Source organism: Microcaecilia unicolor, chromosome 1, assembly GCF_901765095.1.
Source record: "Microcaecilia unicolor chromosome 1, aMicUni1.1, whole genome shotgun sequence".
NCBI classification, from domain to species: domain Eukaryota; kingdom Metazoa; phylum Chordata; class Amphibia; order Gymnophiona; family Siphonopidae; genus Microcaecilia; species Microcaecilia unicolor.
In genome coordinates this window covers 574,017,213-574,039,179 of record NC_044031.1, presented here as the reverse complement: position 1 = coordinate 574,039,179, position 21,967 = coordinate 574,017,213, and the positions used below count along the sequence as shown (strand labels likewise).

Below are 21,967 nucleotides of genomic sequence, written 5' to 3'. Positions count from 1 at the left end.
TTCAAAAGCATTTATCTGGCCAGCATCGGCACCTGAATGGTTCAGGGGCCCTTTTACTAAGCCATGTAGGCATGTACACGTGTCCTACGCATGTCAGTTTTGAACTACCGCCTGGCTACCATGTGTCCCAGGCGGTAATTTCATTTTATACGCGCACCCACTCCATTGCACGGACAATTTCTGGCACGTGGCGCTAACCAGGAGGTAATCGGCATTGTACGGGCGCTGACAATTACTGCCCGATTAACACATGAGACTTTACTGCTAAGTCAATGGGTGGTGGTAAGGTCTGAGCCCCAAAACGGACGTGCACCAATTTTCATTTTGCCGCATGTCCATTTTTGGCCAAAAAAAGGCCTTTTTTGCAGGTACTCTGAAAAATTAACCTGTGTGCATCCCATTGGAGCTGACTCTGTGGGTGCTTGAGCACCCCCAATATTAAGAAAGTTCCTTGTATGTGTCTAGGGAGGGATTATTTTCATTGGGTTTAGCACCCTCAATAATTTTGAAAAGTTGGCTCCTGTGGTACATCCAATACACCCGTCTACACCAGCGCAGGCCATTTTTCGGTGCACCTTAGTGGTTAGGGTGGTTAGGGTTAGGGCAGTGGACTCTGGTCCTGGGGAACTGAGGAACTGAGTTTGATTCCCACTTCAGGCACAGGCAGCTCCTTGTGACTCTGGGCAAGTCATTTAACTCTCTATTGTCCCAGGTACAAAAAGTACCTGTATATAATATGTAAGCCGCATTGAGCCTGCCATGAGTGGGAAAGCGCGGGGTACAAATGTAACAAAAAAAAAAACAAACCTAGCTATCCAGCGATATTCAGCGGCGGATAGCCAGTTATCTCCCGCCGAATATCGTTGGTTAGTGGCCAGCACATAGCTGGTTATATTGGCCAACATAACCGGCTATCCACTGATTTTCAGCCCCACTTTAGTGAATATGTGGGATATCCTTGGTCGGTTAGATGATAACCGTTAAATCTGAATAGCAACCTAGCCGGTTATCTTCTAACCAACCAAAAATAAACCGGATATTCAATGCTGGTCACCGGAAATGGTATCCATGTTTAGTGGCGACTGGAGGAATTAGCCGGGCTAACTCCTGCGGTCTGAATATCGGCCCTTAAATCTTTAACTGTGTGGAGAGTTTAAGATGCATTTAGTTACCATATGAAGAGTTTTGAGATCTATTTCTCCTTGTTATTTATTTTGTTCCAATCTTTCTATATTTTTGTGTTTGTTTATGAATACATTTGTCGCATGGTACTAATTTTTTTTATGTATCTAGTCATTTAGGAGTCCTTTTACTAAGCTGTGGTATTAAACTTTTCTGGCGCTCTAACTCCCTTGTTTTTGGTCTGTTTTGGGTTGTCTTCCGCCTTTTTTTGTGTTATGCAATAATTATTATCATTATTATTATAAAAAAACTTATGTTCCATTTTATCCTTCGTTCTAAGTGAATTACAGTGGGAACATTCATAGTAAGACAGAGGACATGATATGGTATAGTTAATTCAGTGTCTAGTCATTGTAGGAGAGTCAAAGAGTCAAAGAGATGTGTTGGTGAAAGATGCCTTACTGCAGCTTAAAATGCTTTACTGCAGGATGCCCTCAGGTGTCCCATGGTAATTTTGGCATCGGCACGTGATTCCCAAGTGTTAGAAAATAGATGTTATTTTTTAGTGCTGGGGGTGGGTCAGAGGCGGAGAGTAGGTGTGTACTGTTTTTATCGGTTAGCGTAGCTACATTGTCACTTGCTAACTGATTAGCATGTGGTTAGCGCGTGAACACTTACCACCTACAAAATAGGTAGCAGTAGGGGCTTAAGCACTAATGACCACACGCTAATGGAAAAATTAGCACATGGCCATTAACAGAAGTACTGAGAAATTTGACCATTTTACCCAAGCAGGAAAAATGGCCTTAGCGCATGGGAATGACCCATGTAAGCACACGCTATGGACACTTTTTACCACAGTTTGGTAAAACAGCCCCTTAGAATGACATGAAAATGACCAAAACATTTGTGCCTGTACACATCCTTAGTAGCAGTAAAGAGGTTTTATTGTGCATATGGGGGTCATAGGAAAACCTATTCCTTTATTTATTTATTTATTTGGATTTTGTTCACACCTTTTCAATAACAGCTCAAGGTGAATTACATTCAGGTACATTAGTTATTTCCCTGTCCTTGGAGGTCTCACAATAGTTGTCCACTCCACATACTAAAGGCAATTTTATAGATTTGTGCCTAAGTGTAGGTGCCAAATTTCCACAAACGTTATGGAATACTAGCTCGTGTGTGGATACAGTAACAGGCACTTACCGGCATGTATGCTAGCTGTGATTCTATAAAATACGCACATATTCTTTTTATAGTGAATGTGGAAGGGGGCGATCATGTGGGAGGAGCATAGGTGAGCAATGGGCGGATCTACTGGAAACACACGTAACTTACAAAATACTGTTGCTATGCATGAATGTGGTGCCACATGGTGGCGAACACTGTCTTTGCATGATCATTTCAATTCTGGGAGAAGACTGGCACCATGAGCTTTTTCACTAGAAAATTGGGGGGTTCTTTTACTAAGATGCGCTGAAACATGGGCTGCGCTAGCGTAGGCGTGTGTTTTGGGTACCCATAGATCCATTTTTCAGCATGCCTGTAAAAAAATGCCTTTTTAAAACTTTTGATGAAAATGGACATTGGCGCGCATCCATTTTGGGTCTGAGACTTTATCGCCACCCATTGACTTAGCGGTAAGGTCTCACGTGGTAACCGTGCAGTAATTTTCTACATGTGTAGAATGATGATTAGTGCCCAGTTTCTGCTGTGCGCTGAAAAATAAAAATGATTTTCCGGCGCGCGTAGCGGACATGCGTAAAAAACAAAATTACCGCCTTGGCCACGCAGTAGCCAGGCGGTAACTCCAAATTGATGTGCATAGGATGCGTGTATGTGCCTACACGGCGTAGTAAAAGGGTCCCTAAAGTAGGAGGTCTATACAGGTGGAAACAAAAAGACGAAACAAAAAAAGATTTGTTTTTACCTGCTTTGCCTTTCCCCCCTGATGGCCCAGGTATACCTTTAGGTCCTTTGTCACCTGAACAGAAAAAATATATTTATATATGCAATGTACATGAAGTTATTTTACAGTTGAGATGCTTTCCAAAGCAGTTAATTATGGTATAGTTGAGTATTATCTTGAATAATTCTATTGCTCAGAACAGGTGCAGCTGATGGCCTGGTAGTGCTTGGTTTTATATTAATGCTGAGATTTGACATATTTCATGCTCAGTTGTGAGAACGACCAGCTTCTTATCACGGTTTTAGAGAGGAAAGTTGAAAATTTGACCTTCATTCCTTAGGGGAAAATACCTTGTGAATTCAGCATGTAAAATAATATTTTATGCACTCAAGTAGACATTTATAAAATTATCCAGGCACTCAGAAAACATGGGGCTAGATATTCAAAATGATTTAACTGGCAGGAGAGACTCCAAATAGCAGATGAAATTTAGTGAAGACAAGTGACAAGTAATGCACTTAGGGGCCCTATTACTAAGGCCCTCTTTTAACCACCCATAGCACACTATCTCCCAGCTGCCAATTATTAGAGCCACAACCTGCCTCTCACAGCCAGTGAATCACTCCAATTTTTAGGACTCCCCTCTCTCGCCTCCTGGTCAATGGCAGGGAATGTACAATCAGCTCCAGACCTGCAGGCAACCAAAAATCTGTAGCAAACCAAAGACCCATAGGCAACCAAAGAACCCCCTATAGGGTATAACTTTAGCTTTATCTCCTTCCAAACTCCTCCCCCTTTTCACTCTTCTGTCCCAGGACACTATTTCTCTGCATTTTATTTCCAAACTATTCTCCATGGGGTGGACTTCCTCTCTCCCCGGTACATCCTACCACTCTAGCCCTCTGGCAGACACCTCTCACCTACCCCCCCTCCAGGGCTCTGAAAACAAAACATCTATCACTGGTAATACCCATTCTATGGGGCATTACAAGTAGTAAACTAATTCACCATATGGAGGGGCATAATCGAAAGGGGCGACCAAGTGTTCCTGAGGACGTCCTCGCAGAATGTCCTGGCGAAGGGGCGGGGAAAGCCATATTATCGAAACAAGATGGGTGTCCATCTTTCATTTCGATAATACGGTTGGGGACACCCAAATCTTGACATTTAGGTTGTCCCTAGAGATGGTCGTCCCTAGACTTGGTTGTTTCTGATTTTTGGCGAAAATGGAAACTAAGGATGCCCATCTCAGAAATGACCAAATCCAAGCCCTTTGGTCGTGGGAGGATCCAGCATTCGTAGTGCACTGGACCCCTGACATGCCAGGACACCAACCGGGCACCCTAGGGGGCACTGCAGTGGACTTCATAAAATGCTCCCAGGAACATAGCTCCCTTACCTTGTGTGCTGAGCCCCCACCCCCCCCCCCCAAAACCCACTCCCTACAACTGTACACCACTACCATAGCCCTAAGGGATGGAGGGGCACCTACATGTGGGTACAGTGGGTTTGTGGTGGGTTTTGGAGAGCTCATGTTTATCACCATAAGTGTAACAGGTGGAGGGGGGATGGGCCTGGGTCCGCCTGCCTGAAGTGCACTGCACCCACTAAAACTGCTCCAGGGACCTGAATACTGCTGTGATGGACCTGAGTATGACATTTGAGGCTGGCATAGAGGCTGGCACAAAATATTATTAAAGAGTTTTTTGGAGGGTGGGAGGGGGTTAGTGACCACTGGGGGGTAGTAAGGGGAGGTCATCCCCGATTTCCTCCGGTGGTCATCTTGTCAGTTCGGGCACCTTTTTGTGCTTTGGGCCTTGGTCATAAGAACAAAAGGACCAGGTAAAGTCATCCAAGTGTTCGTCAGGGACATCCTTTTTTTTCCATTATGGGTCTAAGACACCCATGTGTTAGGCATGCCCAAGTCTCGCCTTTGCTACGCCTCCGATGCCCCCAGGAACTTTGGTCATCCCCGCGAGGGAAAGCAGTTGGGGGCGCCCAAAATCGGCTTTCGATTATGCCGATTTGGGCGACCCTGTGAGAAGGAAGTCCATCTTCCGATTTTGTGTCGAAAGATGGGCATCCTTCTCTTTCGAAAATAAGCCTGATGGTGATGCTATGAATAGCGATACTGAATACACTGCAATTCACATCACTGGTAGCCCAGTTCTCATATGCCTTACATCAAGATTTTTATCAGTTGAATTGTAATTTCCCAGGTGATCCTAAGCTCTTTATTCTCCATGATTCTCTTGCAGTCATGATTCCTTTATGACGCTCCCTATATTTTGATTGAAAATCATTGTTTGATGCAAATAACTATTGTAAATATGGCTATCTAGAATGAATCTTTTATTTAACCTTTCCTTCCTCCATTGGATATTTTGTGGTAATAAACTTGATAGACCTATCACTGGCAACTAAGGAATCATTGACATGAACTTACAAGGAGAATAAGAACTACCAACGCACCAAAGTCTGATCTGACCTCACTGGGCTGGTGCTGAGTAAAACACTAAGGTTATTTGGAATACCTTATCTGATGAGATAGTACTATAGTTGCTAAATATGCCCATAGTTTGATTTAATGTAGTGGGGCACTTGATTCAGGAAGGTTTTAAAGGCTCAGTAGATCTAAATAAGTTATCACTAACTATGTGTTTCAATTGCTTTGATCACTCCTGCAAAGATAAGATAAGTCATGGGATAGGGGTGCCTGGGAGAAGAGGGCTTTTATTTTAACAATTTTGCTGCATTTGGTCTGCAGGACTGACAGCTAGTTCATCACGCATACTACTAAAAAATAATGTGTAGAAAAAAAACTGAAAACAAATCCACCAACAAAATGAAAAGAAACCCCCCCCCAAAAACTAACTAAAAAAAAATAAACAAACCATACAGAACCCTAATGGAAAAGTTCAACTTGTTATTCTTCTGCACAGTATTATAAATACATTTCCTACCTTTTGCACCTATGGGACCAATTTTTCCAATCATTCCCTGATCACCTACATCAGCTATGTCTCCTTTTTCTCCTGAAATGTAAAAAAAAAAAAAAAATACATTGCCTATTAGGTATAGTGGATAGTAGCAAAGGTATTAGACTCACTTTTTTTTGCTGGTTTACAACGTCATTGTGAGTTTTGTGGTTATTAATTAATCTGATTTTCAAACAAATACTTTCTTCATACTACCAAGGTGACTAGAAGCATCAAGTTCTGTTATTAAGAGTTTGGAACAAGAGATTTAGTCAGTCCTGATTTCTGAATGTACAGTCTAATGCACTGTGGTTTTTGTATTTAGCCTTGCTTGTGTCACTTACAATCAGCAGTAAAACTGCTATAACGTGTTGGGAGTAGCGGGGTGTGTGTGTGTGTGTGTGTGGGGGGGGGGGGGGGGGGTAATATAAAAAATCCAGAACTTGTCATAAGTCCCTCTCTAAATCCTGAGTCATTGCAGCCTATAACAATGCCTGCGTTCGCTCAACATCTGAGCTCTGTTTGGTCCCAAGGAGCTTAGCCGGAGCCTGTGAATGGAATGAGTGGGACCAGGGCTACATTAAAAATCCATATAGTTAGTCAAAAATGGAGGTACCTATAATTGGCTGACTGTAGGTTGCCTAAATTCTAGTGCTGAGTCCTTTTTCAATATCAGGCTCTGTCTGTTTAAACATCATTGTGATATCTTTGTGAGTTGTACATTGTGCTGTATGGATAAGGGGTGTGCAGACTCAAATTATGTTTTGTTTAGTTTCCTGTGCTATGGGACTTTTTTAAAATTGTATTTGTTTTTTTTTCTTTTCGGGTGATGCACATATAAGACACACTATCAAACAATAATGTACATTATTGTAGCAGTTTACAGAAGGGGGACTCCACCATACTGTAGGGGGCTGGAGGAGTGGCCTAGTGGTTAGGGTGGTGGACTTTGGTCCTGAGGAACTGAGTTCAATTCCCACTTCAGGCACAGGCAGCTCCCTGTGACTCTGGGCAAGTCACTTAACCCTCCATTGCCCCATGTAAGCTACATTGAGCCTGCCATAAGTGGGAAAGCACAGGGTACAAATGTAACAAAAATAAATAAAATAGTCTATGATCAGAGGAATGAAAAGAGAACAGAGGGTGAAGATGACAACAGAGTAAGATCTATGGTATTGAGAGGTCAGGCAAAACTGGCAAACTGTGTAGATTGCCAACAGATTTTTATTTTTCCAATATCCTCTGGTTCACCCTCAGACATGCCCATGAAACAAGGGGAGCCCTTGTTGAGTATTATAACCTTGAGCTTTTTTGCCTCTGGCATTGGATTTGTGTCATCACTGTGTTTTGCAGTTCTACAGCTGAAGAGTCTACAAGGAAGCTAAGTGCTTATATTCAAATTTATAAATGATAAGTCAAAGGCACTGCTCGGGTCTTTGCAACGACTGTGGATTTTCTAACTTTTAAAAAATTGAGTAAAGTAGTTGCCAAACATTGTAATTTTTTTCATTATTAGTGGCAGCTGATTTTTTCCAACAGTGGCTTGTTCTCCCTTTTGGAGTTGTTTTCCACTGCGGTTCTTACAACTTGCCAGTGAGCTGATGAGAGTGTGCTCCATTGGGTTATTGCTTACAAAAGTCTAAGACTTATCCCGGGGCAGTTGAGGCTCATAATTATTAATTATAATTAACAAGGTGGCATATTCTTTGTCAATTTTTAAGAGCAATATGAGCTGTATACATTTTTTTAAATAGTTTTACAGTGTCATCTCTTCTACATCTCTTCAGTTTTCATACCCTCTATTCACCGATAATGAAACCTTCTAATAGATTGCATAGTCACAGATTGGTCAGAACCAGGTTTTAATGGTTTGTTAACAAGCACTCATAAATAATGAATGGGAGAGCATATGGTGTCCCTTCATTTACATGCACAATCAGGATAATTTTAGCATGCTTATACTGACATCTTTCCAGTCTACTTTAATGTGCCCCAGCAAGTCCTTATTGCATAGCTTGATGTTAGTTTACGTTTCTAGTGATATTGAAAGAAAATTGTGCATTATTAATTGAATTTATGGATTGTGTTTATCAATAGACCTGAAATGATTTGCAAACACAAGCAAAAATATATACATTTGCTCCACATAAACCATCCATTGATGACTGCTGCTGGCTGAATATCGACTGGCAAGTTTTCAACTTCATACAAAAATCCATCGGGTAAGTACACTTGTGAAGTGGCTCAGGCAAAGTGTTCCATCCTAATGGAGCTGCCACTGAGAAACCACGGCACAATTCCTACAAACTTGGAAGCCTTAACAAGCCCTGACTCATAGAGTGCAAACCACAGCCTAGTTCATGCTCTTCAATACCTTGAACATCATCACCATCATCTTGAATTGAATCCTAAACTCAATCGTAGCCAGTGAAGTAAGCAGAGGAGTGGTGTGACATGATCTCACCTCCTCCTCCCTATCACCACCTTGGCTGCTTTGTTTTGGAGTAATTGCAGAACTGAATATCTGGGATTAATTAAACATGTGCTGGTCATCGTAGTTCATGGGGGTCCCAGCTGATATTCAGTCGGGACCTGCATAAAACACATATGCAGGTCCTGGCTGAATATCGGCCAGGGTCACATAAGGAATGCATGTGCCCTCACCACCTCTGATTCCAGCTTCCTCTCCCATGATCTTAATACCCTCTCCCTCCCACCTCTGAGATCATGAAGGCCTGAATGAGCCCCCCACATCTAGCCCCTCCCAAACCATAGGCCCCCTGGCCCTACCTTGTAGGTTTCTATAGGCAGAAGCTCCTTCCCATTGCGGATCCTTTCACAAAATGGCTACTATGACTTGTAGTGGCAGCCTTGTGGTACTAGTGAGTTACATGAGACTGCTGATAGAGGTTGCTGCGGCCATTTTATGAAAGGAGTCACTATGGGCAGGAGGGAGTGGGCGTTGCTCCTGCCCTTATGACACCAGTAGACCACTAGGAATCTACAATGTAGATTCAGTCGAGCCTTCATGATGTTGGGGATGGGAGAGAGAGGGGTACCAGAAGTTAACTAAGCATTGGCCAATATTGAGACTGCTGCCTGGTTAGCCCGGCATCTAAAGTTGGGGCAGATTTTTGCTGTCCTAACTTTAGCCGCTTACTTAACTGGTTAGTGGTCTGAATATCGCCACTCCACCCAATTACTGCTCCACCCAAATAGCACCTTCAGATCACCCCAACACTAACTGGACAGTGCAGGGGCCATTAGTGCTGATATTCAGTGAACTGTCCAGATAAATGACTCTGAATATCAGCAGTTAGGTAGGAAGAAATGATCGAACCAGGCAGGAGGCTCTCCTGCACAGTTAAATTGCTTTGAAAACTGACCGGTGAATGTTTCTGGCCCTACAAAATAACTTGCAGCTTTCTCTTATGGAAGCAAAAATCACAGCTTTCTGCAAGATTCCGATAGGATCTGAGTTCATGAGCTATAGCTCTGTTCCAGTGATATTCACTCCCAGACTGAAAGGGCCACCAAAAGGTCAGGTTTTCAGGATATTCCTACTAAATATGTATAATCCCTGGTTAGGTTGGGATTACTGAAAAGAGTGAATCCTGGTAGAGAGTGACTGGGAGGTCCTTGGGTGGATGGAAGGAAGCCCAGCCCATAGGAGTGTTTATGGAATACAACGCAGAAAGATAGTGCCCAAGTTGGGGTAAGTGACAGCTCTGGGACGAGTTAGGAGTTAAGAAAAGTAGTTATATGTGAGAGCACATGGTCTTTTGGTTGTCTGAAAATCCCCTGCCAATAGATCTGGAGGAGCGAGGGGAGTCCTGTTGGAAGGAGTGGAACCTTTGGCTGACAAGGAGAGGGGCTACTACACAAAGTTACAACTGAAGGATTAAGAGTGCTATGTGTAGGCAAAGAAGGGTCAGACAGTGAGGGGTCTGAGCCTGCTGGAGATAATTTGAATGAGAGCAGAAATCAGCCTTTGGGATTCAACACTGCCTCCTGAAGTATCTCTGTACATAAACCCATGAACAAAGTGGTATAGGTGTTCCCCACAGAATAGCAGAGGTTGAAGATTAAGCTATAATGGGAAATGGGACTTGATATACAGCCTTTCTGTGGTTTTTGCAACTACATTCAAAGTGGTTTACATGGTATATACAGGTACCTATTTGTACTTGGGGAAATGGAAAGTTAAGTGACTATCTCACAGTCACAAGGAGCTGCAGTGGGAATTGAACCCAGTTCCCCAGGATCAAAATCTGCTGCACTAACCACTAGGCTACACCTCCACTCCCATAGAGAGCCTCAATCAATTGTGTTGCAAATAAATCAATTTCCATCTGCTTGTTGCACAAGTTACAATAAAGGTTGAGTTTATTATTAAGCCTTTTGAGTGCTGCATGGGTCCTGGCCTGAAGAGCTGAATGGAACCCAGAACTGGTTAAGTGTCTCCCAAACCCCCCAGATCGCTATTCCGGACCATTGATCCACCCCCAGCTGGACTGTAAGTGGACTGGAAAGGAGGTGTGTGGTGAGAGTGGCCCGTGTGAAAGCGAAGACTGTGAGGTTTGAAGTGAGAAAGATAGTAAACTTTTTTTACGGCCCGGATCCGCAGCTAGAACCGGGTGAGACTCTGGTTACATATGCACGAAAGAGATTTGCATACATTGAAGGTAGTAGGCGTGCAAATATCTGTCTTGCATATCATTGGGGATATTCTGAAAAGCCAAACCACTGGCAGCCCTCAACATCTGGGAGTAAATGCCAAGGCTCTATGCTTTCTTCCATGGTATTATTCTGGTGTGGATTTAATAGTAAGACTTCTATCCCCAATGATTTGTCTATGATCTATAGTCAACACAGTCTAAACAATACCACTGGATAGAGTAAAACAAAGAATTTCAAAATGCCTCTGTATCACTCCATGGTGAGGCTCCACCATGTCTGCAATCTGGTTGTCACATCTCAAAAAAGATATAGTGGAACTAGAAAAAGTACAGAGAAGGACAACCAAAATGATTAAAGGGTTGGAATGAGGAATGGCTAAAGAGGTTAGGGCTCTTCAGCTTGGAGAAAAGACAACTGAAGGGGAATATACTGTATGATAGTAGTCTATAAAATCCTGAATGGAATACAACAGGTAAGTGCAAATCAATTGTTTATTCTTTCAAAAAGTACAGACTACGGGACACTTCATGAAGTTAAATATTTTCTTTTCACTCAAATTTATATAAGTTAAGCTCTGGAACTCATTTCTGGAAAAGTGGTAAAAGCAGTTAATGTAGCTGGGTTTAAAAAAAAAAAGGTTTGGACAAATTCCAACGTCCATAAACTGTTATTGAGGCAGACCTAGGGGAAGCCACTGCTTATTCCCGATGTTAAGTAGCATGGAATCTTTCTACTTTTCAGGACTCTACCAGGTTCTTGAGACCTGAGCTGACCACTGTTGGAAACAGATAGACCCTTGTTCTGACCCAATAGGGCAACGTCTATGATCTTATTATACAAATATAGTAATGCAGTGAAATATACATACCCTTTGGTCCCACTGGACCTTCTTTTCCCAGTCTTCCTATTTCTCCAGAATTTCCCTTTTCACCTTTTTCACCTTGAAGACAGAACAGAAGACACAATTCTTAGTTTTTACCAAAATTGTATTCATTATTTTAATTTATAAATCACCCAACAAAAAATATAAATTGCTACTCTATTCACATGCACTGAAAAAAAAACTACTAAACATTTTTGAGTCAGGCTGAAGAGAAAGGTCTGGAGCTGTGCTGGAACTGGAACCAGGACTGGAAGCAGGAGCGGTACTGTAGAGCGTCAAAATATGACAGGATTACTCCACTACTGTATCAATTGCACTGGCTTCCAATGGAAGCAAGATTAAAATTTAAACTTTTGACATTAACACACAAAGCTTTTTATTCACTCAGTCCATCATATTTGTCTAACCTCATTATCCCTTATACACCAACTCGGACACTTCGGTCGTTGACATATAATAGACTTGTAATTCCTTCTCTATCTAAAGCTAGATGGGAATCAACACGAACATCGGCATTTTTCTTTCTAGCTCTGTCTCTTTGGAATTGTCTTCCTAAAGAACTTAGGCTTGAGGATTCTTATACTCATTTTCACAAAGCTTTAAAAACATATCTTTTTCGAGAGTCAGTTGAAACAAACATTTAAAACAGAAATAATGGAAAACCTAAATAAACAAAAAAAAAAACCTTTTAGCTTTGTGTTTTTATAGTTATAGTTTTATGAAATCTGCATTTATGTTATCTTTTTGTACTGCTTTCCTATCACCAATGGATTTCAGGTGTGTTTATCTACTGTTTTAATTTTATTTTAATGTTATTTTATATTGTAAACCATTCTGATTTACCTTGTAATAAGTGACGGTCTAGTAAATGAATAAACAATAAACGATACTGTGTTTTGTTTTGTACAATAATGATATTTCTCAGCACTTACTGAGTCTTAATGTATTTTTAGTTAAGCAATGGAAGGACCAAGGGGAACCATTGTTGGGCTGTGCTTAGGGCATCAATTGGACTTATTCCAGCCCTGACTTCTACTGTGCCTTCCGCATACAAAATATACAAAGGAAGACCTGCACAAGGTCCTGCTCACAGTGCATTATAGATAAAATAGTGTGGTTGCTGTATTAGTCCACTGTAAAGGTAATAAATAGAAACAAAACAAGGGGAAGTTACTGTACATAGGCATTGAGGTTAGAATATTGGAGACACAGAAGATTTGTTATGAATACCGAATTTGAGTTGCCTTGTGCTTCTTGTTTTTCCATTTCCCTTCCTACTGCTTGGTTTTTGTCCATTACCCAGCCATATACCCCTATTTCCCATCGTCATTCAACACCCATAACACCCACATCCATTCCCCAGTCTCATAGAGTAACTGCATGAGAAGAATTAACATACCCAGAACTTCAGTATCACGCACTAGCCAAATAAAAAGACAAAACAGGATGCCAATATTTAGCCTACAGCAATCGGCACTCTCTAAAATAAAACTAGATGTTCAGCACTGGTATTCAGATACCAGCTGGTGCTGAATATTTGGAATAAGTGTTGACCAGTGGTACTAACCGATTAGCGATGATATGCAGACCCCTAACCAGATAGCTAACCAGATATTCAGCTTTTTTTTGCTGTCCTATCTCTTTCTGGTTATCTACCTGGTTAGTGATCTGAATATTGCTGCTAATTGGATAATCTCCAGCTCCGCCCATGGACAAGAATCAACCTGCCAAATCAACATGTTCACATACTGCAATCTCAAATCAAATTCACATAGCTGTCTCATGGTACCTGAATTCTGATTCATGTTCACACTTCTGTCTGTTACTACCAGTTTCAGATTGCTGTGCGAAGCTGTGCTCTTGAACTCTACTATTTTAATCTAAGGAGAATTAGAGGTATATTAGAGCTTCTATGTTTATGTTTATTAAAATTTACTTAATCGCTTTTTTTACAGCATAAGTCAAAGCGATGTACATAAAATAATATTAAAGAAACAGATAAACACTTAGAATAAGAACGCCATTTGTATATATAGGAAAGTCAATAGTCATACCAAGAAACAATTATCCTTTTAATTAAAAACAGAGAGTGCTGTCACACTCTCCTCCCACCAGGAGATCAGAGCCCAACTAGACAAAAGCTAAAGTAAAAAAAATGGGTTTTAAGAAGCTCTTTAAATTTCTTTAATGATGTTTCTGAGTGGATATATAATGGAAGGCTATTTCACAAGAAGGGTGCTACAAAATAGAAGGCACTTTTCTGGGTGGGCTCATAATAAGCTTGTTTAGGATTGAGTAATATAAGTCAATGATCAATTAAAGATCGAAGGCACTGGGACAGAGTTTAGGGGATGGTTAATTTAGCCAAATACTTGGGAAGCCCTGTATGCATCTCTTTACAGGTTAGAACAAGTATTTAAAATTTTATTCCTATAATGAATAGGAAGCCAATGCAATTTTTGGTATAATGGGTGAAATGGTCTCCATGCTTTGCAAAACATAATATGCATGCAGCAGTATTTTGAAGAGTTTGGAGCTTTTTCAATTCTCCTTTGGGTAGGCTGGCATATATGACATTACAATAATCCAACTTCGAACCAACGAAGGCATGAAACAAAGTATACATTGAATTAAAGTCAAGAATGCTATGAACTGTCTTCAGTTTGTGCAGAGTAGCAAACCCAGATTTCAAAACAAATGAAATATGAGCAGAGAAATTTAATTTGGAATCGAGGAAGACACCTAACCTTTAGGTTGTTGGTGCAAAGTCTGATGTTAGGGCAATTAGATTACTGTAACATAATATATTTGGGATGTACAACGTTTCTTTTGAAAAAGTTACAGACGATCCAGAATGTTGAGGCTAGGATGATATTTTCAGCACACATTAGAGATCGGGTTTCCCCATTACTGATAGAATTACACTGGCTACCAGTTGAGGCTTGAATTCAGTTTAAGTTATGTACTATGATTTGTAATGTTCTATACAGGAATGCTCCTTTTTATGTGAAGGATTTAATAGGTTTTCCAAATCTTGGTAGAACAGGAGCTGTTAGAAATTTGCTGATGCTGCAGTATCCTAATCCTAAAGGTATACTCTTTAAAAAGATATTTTAATCCAACTTCCCATTTTTAGCAGTCTGCATCTGGAATGTATTACCAGCTCAGGTTAGATCCATCACTAGTTATTATTTATATAGGAAACACTTGAAGGCTTTTTTATTCAGGACATTTTTGCCATGTTAATTAATTAATTATAGGAAGATTTTTTTTCAGTTTATGTTATTCTAGATTTCTTATATATTGTAATCCACATAGAACCTGGTGGTTTTGCGGGATAGAAGAATATTTTATACTGTACTGTATGTAAACTTTCATTGCTAACTTACAGTATGAGAAACTCAACCACTCTCTAATTGCTCACAATCCACAGGATATAGATGAGACCAAGAACTGTTATCATATACACTTATTTAAATATAGCCTCATACGTCCAGGGTACCTTTAAATAGATTTAGGACACCGCTGACTGACATTCATCATTGGCTACCTCCACCAACCCAACACTGCAGAGAAAAACTCTCCTATTTACAACTACTCATGAGAGAAAAATCTGCAATGTATAGGCATATGGGAAAAATTCAATTTAATAAATCTACAGTTCCAATGCTCAACCAATCCAAAATATGACCCAACAAAACTTTTAATAAAGGGTCTAAAAGAAGAAAAAAATGTAATTACTACTAAAAATTTCAAAAAACAGACAGCCAGGTTAAACAGATCTGTGTGCACACTTAACTTAGCTTTGTTCCAAGAAGCTCAATCGCTGTTTAATTCTCTTTTAATGTCCATGGCTGTGACCTCTTTAAAGTCCATGTTTTATTTCCATTCTTTCTTATTCCTCGACAGAATTAGGATTCCCACTGTTTCGGTCTCTTCATCAGGAGAAAAAATAAGAAAGCATCATACATTTCTCTTCGTGTCGATACAGCCACAAAATGGCGAATGTTTAAATAGAACGCCAAGAAAGAGACTCCACCTCCCACTGACATCATTCAAAATTTCTCCATTCCAAACCAATCAGTAAAAAGCAGCCCATTCCATGGGGCCATTCAGTCCATTCGGGCTGACAGTCTGCAAGCGATAAATCCACCTCTGCTCTTTTTGATGTAATACTCTTGAAATATCTCCCCGTCTGCCGTTGTTAATCACTTGCTCAATAATTATGCATTTAAGTTGTTCAAAAGCATGTTTCCTCTCGTAGCAATGTTTAGCTAGGGGCATCTGAATTTTGCCAGTTTGGATACTATGCTTATGTTCACTCAAACGAATTTTAAACATACGTTTTGTCTGGCCAATATATAAAGCTAAGTTAAGTGTGCACACAGATCTGTTTAACCTGGCTGTCTGTTTTTTGAAATTTTTAGTAGTAATTACATTTTTTTCTTCTTTTAGACCCTTTATTAAAAGTTTTGTTGGGTCATATTTTGGATTGGTTGAGCATTGGAACTGTAGATTTATTAAATTGAATTTTTCCCATATGCCTATACATTGCAGATTTTTCTCTCATGAGTAGTTGTAAATAGGAGAGTTTTTCTCTGCAGTGTTGGGTTGGTGGAGGTAGCCAATGATGAATGTCAGTCAGCGGTGTCCTAAATCTATTTAAAGGTACCCTGGACGTATGAGGCTATATTTAAATAAGTGTATATGATAACAGTTCTTGGTCTCATCTATATCCTGTGGATTGTGAGCAATTAGAGAGTGGTTGAGTTTCTAATATTGATATTGCTCTACGCAGTTGGAATTAGTTAACTTACAGTATGCAAATATACCAATTCGTCAATCCAATATTATAAAGGCTGCAGTAAAGAGAAAAGCCTTTAACTACTTTTAAAATGTGGTAGTATCTGTTAATATCCTTCATGTTATAGGAAGTAGATTCTATAAGATAGGGTCAGCAATTGATAAAGTACAATTTGTTATCACAGCTACATAAGATTTATAGGTGACAGAAATAGTTAACATTTGTGATCCTTCCGTACGAAGTGCCCTTTCAGATCTATGTGTTTTAAAGATCAATGTTATAAAAAAGGAGCATTGTTCTCTAATGTTTTATGAATCAACAATATATTTTTTAATTTAACTCTCAATAATTACAGGGAGTGAATGTAAATTACAAAGAATTTGGGTAATGCATTATTTTTTTAAATGTGAGAATAGCTGACTTGCTGCATAGTTTTGCACATTTTGAAGTGTTCCCAACAGATATTTAGGTAAACATGCAAAGCATTAATCAGGTTTCGTTCAAACAAGACCCTGCAACACTGCTTTATAGCATTGCAAGACAGCATTAGTTTAAGTTATGCTAACAGGCAAAGTTTGTAAAACTGAGAGCAAATTATCAATCTGACCTGTGACTTCAATGAAAAATTCTGACCAAGAATCATTCCTAAGGTAGAAATCTGATGCATAATCCTTATCTCTACTCCCTGGAAAGAGAAGCTAGCTGGTATCTCAAACAAGGGAAAGTGATTACCAAGTATTATATCTGTTTTCCCTGCATTCAGAGCAGATCAGGGTCTTTAAAATTCTGATAGATGGGCCTCAGATATGTATTAAACAGGACTGACAATGCAGATATTTCAGGTACCCCTGATATCATAGGATACAAAGATGAACATTTACCATCCAATCTGACGTGACAAGATCTACTAGAAAAAAAAAAGAATGAAGCCATTTAAAAACAGGCAGTTATGCTGGCAAGTTTCAATCTCTGTAACAAAATATCATGACAAATAGAGCTGCATTTTAGAAAGGACATCCAACTCAGAACATACTGCTTGTTCTAAAATACATGGGAAATGGACTTCTAAGCACTGGCTACAGCCAGCATGAAGATTCCATTTTACAAACTGAAGCATCCAAACTATGAACAGGGCAAGACAAGGGACATGGATGTCTTTGTGGCAACATAGGGTAAAGGGATCTGATATAATGCCTTTCTCTGGTACAAAGTGGTTTTTATTTATTACTAGTAAAAAAGGCCCGTTTCTGTAGGCAAGGAAACTGGCCTTAGGCAGGCAATTCCCCCCCCCCCCCGTGCTACGGCCCCCTCGAACCCACCCCCTCCCGCGAACCTGTCGATCCCCCCCCGGAATGCCGAAAACTGCCGCCACCACCGCCACCGTTGTTGTGCTACCTTCCCTTCCCTTCCCGTAGGTTGTTCAATCATCTTCTTAGAAAGTTTAACTCCGTGCGTCTGTTTCTAAGAAGATGATTGAACAACCTACGGGAAGGGAAGGGAAGGTAGCACAACAACGGCGGCGGCAGTTTTCGGCATTCCGGGGGGGAGGATCGACAGGTTCACGGGAGGGGGTGGGTTTCGAGGGAGCCATAGCGCAGGGGGGGGACAGCTGATTCCGAGGCAGTAGGAGGAGTAGGGAAACACGCTGTGCGTGTTTCCCTACTCCTCCCCTTGCCTTGGAATCAGCTGTGTTGACGTCAGTGACGTCCGTGCGTGTCTGCCTCGCAGACCACTTGCAGCCAGGGAGCCACGGTCCCAAGCATAGAATGTTGGAGGTGAGAATTATTATATAGGATGTATAGGGTTTTTTTTTCTTTGTCCCTACTGGGCTCTCCCAATCTAAGTTTTTGTATCTAGGGCAATGGAGTGTTAAGTGACTTGACTAGAATCTCAAGCAGCTGCAGCTGGAATTGAACCCAGTCCCCCCAGGTTCTCCGCCCACTGCACTAACCATTAGGCTACTCATCTATTCTATAGGAAGGTCTATATTACAAAATGGTGAAATGGACATCCAGGTGAAGGAATAGCTTAATGGTTACAGCAGCCTGAAAACCAGGGCAGAGAAACAAATGTTGTTGGTTTAGAAACATAGAATCATGATGGCAGATAAGGGCCAAATGGACCATCCAGTCTGCCCTTCCTCAGTAACCACTAACTCCTCCTTTTCCTAAGGGATCCCACGTGTCACTTTCATAAACTCTGATACAGTCTTCATCTCCACCAAGAGGCCATTCTACGCATCCACCACCCTTTCCATGCTGTTTTCTTAGATTCCTCCTAAGCCTGTTTCCTCTCAACTTCATCTTATGCCCTCTCATTACAGAGTTTTGCTTCATTTTGAAAAGACTCACCTTATACACCACTGAGATATTTAAATGTCTCTATCATATCCCCTGCCTCTCTTCCAGTGTATACATGTTGAGGTCCATGAGCCTGTCCACATATGTTTTATGAGAGACCATTTACCAATTTGATATCCGCCCTCTAGACTGGCTCCATCCTGTTTATATCTTTCCGTAGGTGCAGTCTCCAGAATTGCATGCAGTACTCCAAATGGGGCCTCGCCACAGTTTTATACAAGGGTATTATCACCTCTTTTTTCCTGCTGGTCATCCCTCTCCTTATACACCCAAGCATCCTTCTGGCTTTGAACATTGCCTTTTGTACCTGCTTAAAGTGCTTCATGGTTTGTTTCTCTCTTTTATATCCACAATTTGTTTTTCAGAGTATACAGTCTAGTTTTTGTATACAGTATTTCCCTCATCAATTGCAACAGGACGTATACTGTTATTTTACACAGAGTTAGGAGTGTGTTTTAAGACTTGTTCACTTGCATGTCTGTCCCTTTTATCAGTCCATCTCATAGCAGTTATATTTTTACCCCATGTGTTTATATTGTATATGTTTTTATCTTAAATATATATTTACAAGTAAGACACACACTTTCTGTAACATCTGGTGCATTTATTTTATGTTGGAAGGTCCCCACTCTGCTGTTTCATCTCATAGATGAAACATGTCATGTCATACAAGGTGTATTCCTCCTTTTTTGGATGGCTAGCCAGTGGCGTACCAAGGGGGGGGGGGGCGGTGGGGGCGGTCCGCCCTGGGTGCATGCTGCTGGGGGGGGGGGGTGCGCCGCGCATCTGTCGGCTCAGCTCGTTCCCTGCTCCCTCTGCCCCAGAACAGGTTACTTCCTGTTCCGGGACAGAGGGAGCAGGGAACGAGCGAAGCCGACAGATGCGCGCTCCCCCCCCAGCAGGTAAAAATACACCCGGGGGGGGTGTCCTTTCACCGGGGGGAGGTGTCCGTCCTTTCACCGGGGGTAGGGGGGGTCGCACATCAGCGATCCACCCCGGGTGTCAGCCACCCTAGGAACACCACTGTGGATAGCATAAGAACACATGAGTAGCCATACTGGGTCAGACCAATGGTCCATCTAGCCTAGTATCCTGTTTTCCAAACAGTGGCCAAGTCAGGTCACAAGTACCTGGCAGAAACCCAAATTGTGGCAGCATTCCATATTACAAATCCCAAGGCAAGCAGTTGCTTCCCCATGTCTGCCTAAATAGCAGACGCTAGACTTTTCCTCCAGGAATTTGTCCAAACCTTTTTCAAACCCAGATACACTAACCGCTGTTACCACATTCTCCTGAAAAGAGTTCCAGAGCTTAGCTATTCATTGAGTGAAAAATATTTCCTCCTATCTGTTTTAAAAGTATTTCCATGTAACTTCCTTGAGTGTCCCCTAGACTTTGTACTTTTGGAATGAGTAAAAAATCAGTAGGACAAGGATTTTATTGTTGCATTTAGCTGAAAAGCTGAGTGTGCTTATGTTGGACTTTTGAAGACAACCCCTGACGCAGGCATTATACACCGAAACACAGCTCGTGTTGGGTCATTGATGTATAAGATTGAGCTATTGATCTATGTTGTGGAATAAAAGGAGTTGGCCCATTTTTGAAGGCTCTTGGTATTTTTTTGTGCTTTTTAATCCTTTCCATGTTTTTTTTTTGTTTTTGTTACATTTGTACCCCACACTTTCCCACTCATGGCAGGCTCAATGTGGCGGGCAATGGAGGGTTAAGTGACTTGCCCAGAGTCACAAGGAGCTGCCTGTGCTGGGAATTGAACTCAGTTCCTCAGGACCAAAGTCCACCACCCTAACCACTAGGCCACTCCTCCACTTCTGTTGCTTCTGTGGGTATCACATTGTGCAATTTCTTTTGACAAGGGTACAGATAGTGATGCTCCTTGGGAGGGCCTTAAAGGCTTCAAATGTGTATAGAGGGCTAACTTATTCTTAAGTTACTCTGGTCCGTTTTGTCTGAGGACTTTGAAAATCAAAGATAGAGTTTTAAAATTTGTCCCTGTAAGGTACTAGTAGTCAGTGCAATTGTTGCAGGAAGAGTGTGATATGGTCACAATTAGGGTTACCATATGGCTCCAGTCTGGGTTTTACTTCCATTGCTTTCAATGGAAGCAAAACCCGGACTGGATCAATGTGTCCTCCTTTTTCTGGAGCCATACGGTAACCCTAGTCACACTGCTTGCAACTCTCTATCAATCATGCTGGTGCAAACTCTTTTTGGTCTGACCAATATACAGTGCATTTAAATAGTCCAGTCTTGATTTTATCATGGCATGTTCCACTGTGGTCAGACTCGTCTTTTCGATATATTTTTATATATTTCGCTAAAGTGCAGTAAGTTTTTGCAGTTACCCACACTATCTGCCAATACCTTTAATGCAGTACCTGACCAAAGCAAACAAACAAACAGAACACAAAAACTGCTGCAGCAATGTAGTTTGATCCCCTTGGCAGTAACGCCTGCTTAATCCAATTCTCCCTCAAACAGTACACTCTGGAAAGGACCCGCTAATGAAGCCTTCCCAAGAGCTATACTCCCATCTGATCCCCCTTAATCCAATTCTTCCCTCTCCGGTGCTTACTGAAGCGGCACCCCATCCTAAGCCCCTCCCCCAAAGCACAACCTTCCCCAAGCTCTTCCACCAATCATAACCCCCCTCAGGCCCTTCCCCTGGGGCAAGACTGCTCCCCATTGTCCACAACCTGACTTTTCCTCCATTCTCACCTGACCTCTCCAAATACTCCTGGGACATACCTGGAGTATCTCTGGTTGTCTAGTGGAACAGGGTGGAAGCAATCCCCCTCTATTCGTGCCCCATCTGACTCTGATGCTGATTGTCCCCAGTGGTACTGACACTAGGACTCAGCCTTCCATACCTCCCAGAAATATATGGATGGTTGACCCATAGACTACGTGCCTTTGTACAATAGGTTCATACAATAACCTTTCCCCTTTGCGCAAAAATGCTCTCACACAAGTTTACATGTGCTCCTAAGAAGGTATAAATGTGTGCATGATTCTATGCATGTACACATATATTTTATAAAATATGCCCATACATTGCAGATCTTCTTTAGATTCACCCAATCCCCCTCTGCCCCTGCCTACTTCAATGAGCTCTTGATTCCTTACTCCCCCCTCTCTTCCTCTCAGTTCTTCCTCTGACAACCTTCTTTGTGTCCCTTCTCCCTCTACCCTTTGTATTTCCCTCTCAAG

The 21,967-nt window shown here is 41.4% G+C and overlaps 1 protein-coding gene across 1 annotated transcript in view; it reads right to left on the bottom strand.

The window, feature by feature from the left end:
• COLEC10 (collectin subfamily member 10) overlaps nucleotides 1–21,967 on the bottom strand; it is a 77,171-nt gene that overhangs the window by 4,401 nt on the left and 50,803 nt on the right. The window contains exons 2-4 of the mRNA XM_030190207.1: nucleotides 11,561–11,632; nucleotides 5,998–6,069; nucleotides 3,056–3,109 (exon numbers count right to left, since the gene is read on the bottom strand). Coding sequence (XP_030046067.1) covers nucleotides 3,056–3,109; nucleotides 5,998–6,069; nucleotides 11,561–11,632 — 198 coding nt within the window. The remainder of the gene's footprint in view (nucleotides 1–3,055; nucleotides 3,110–5,997; nucleotides 6,070–11,560; nucleotides 11,633–21,967) is intronic.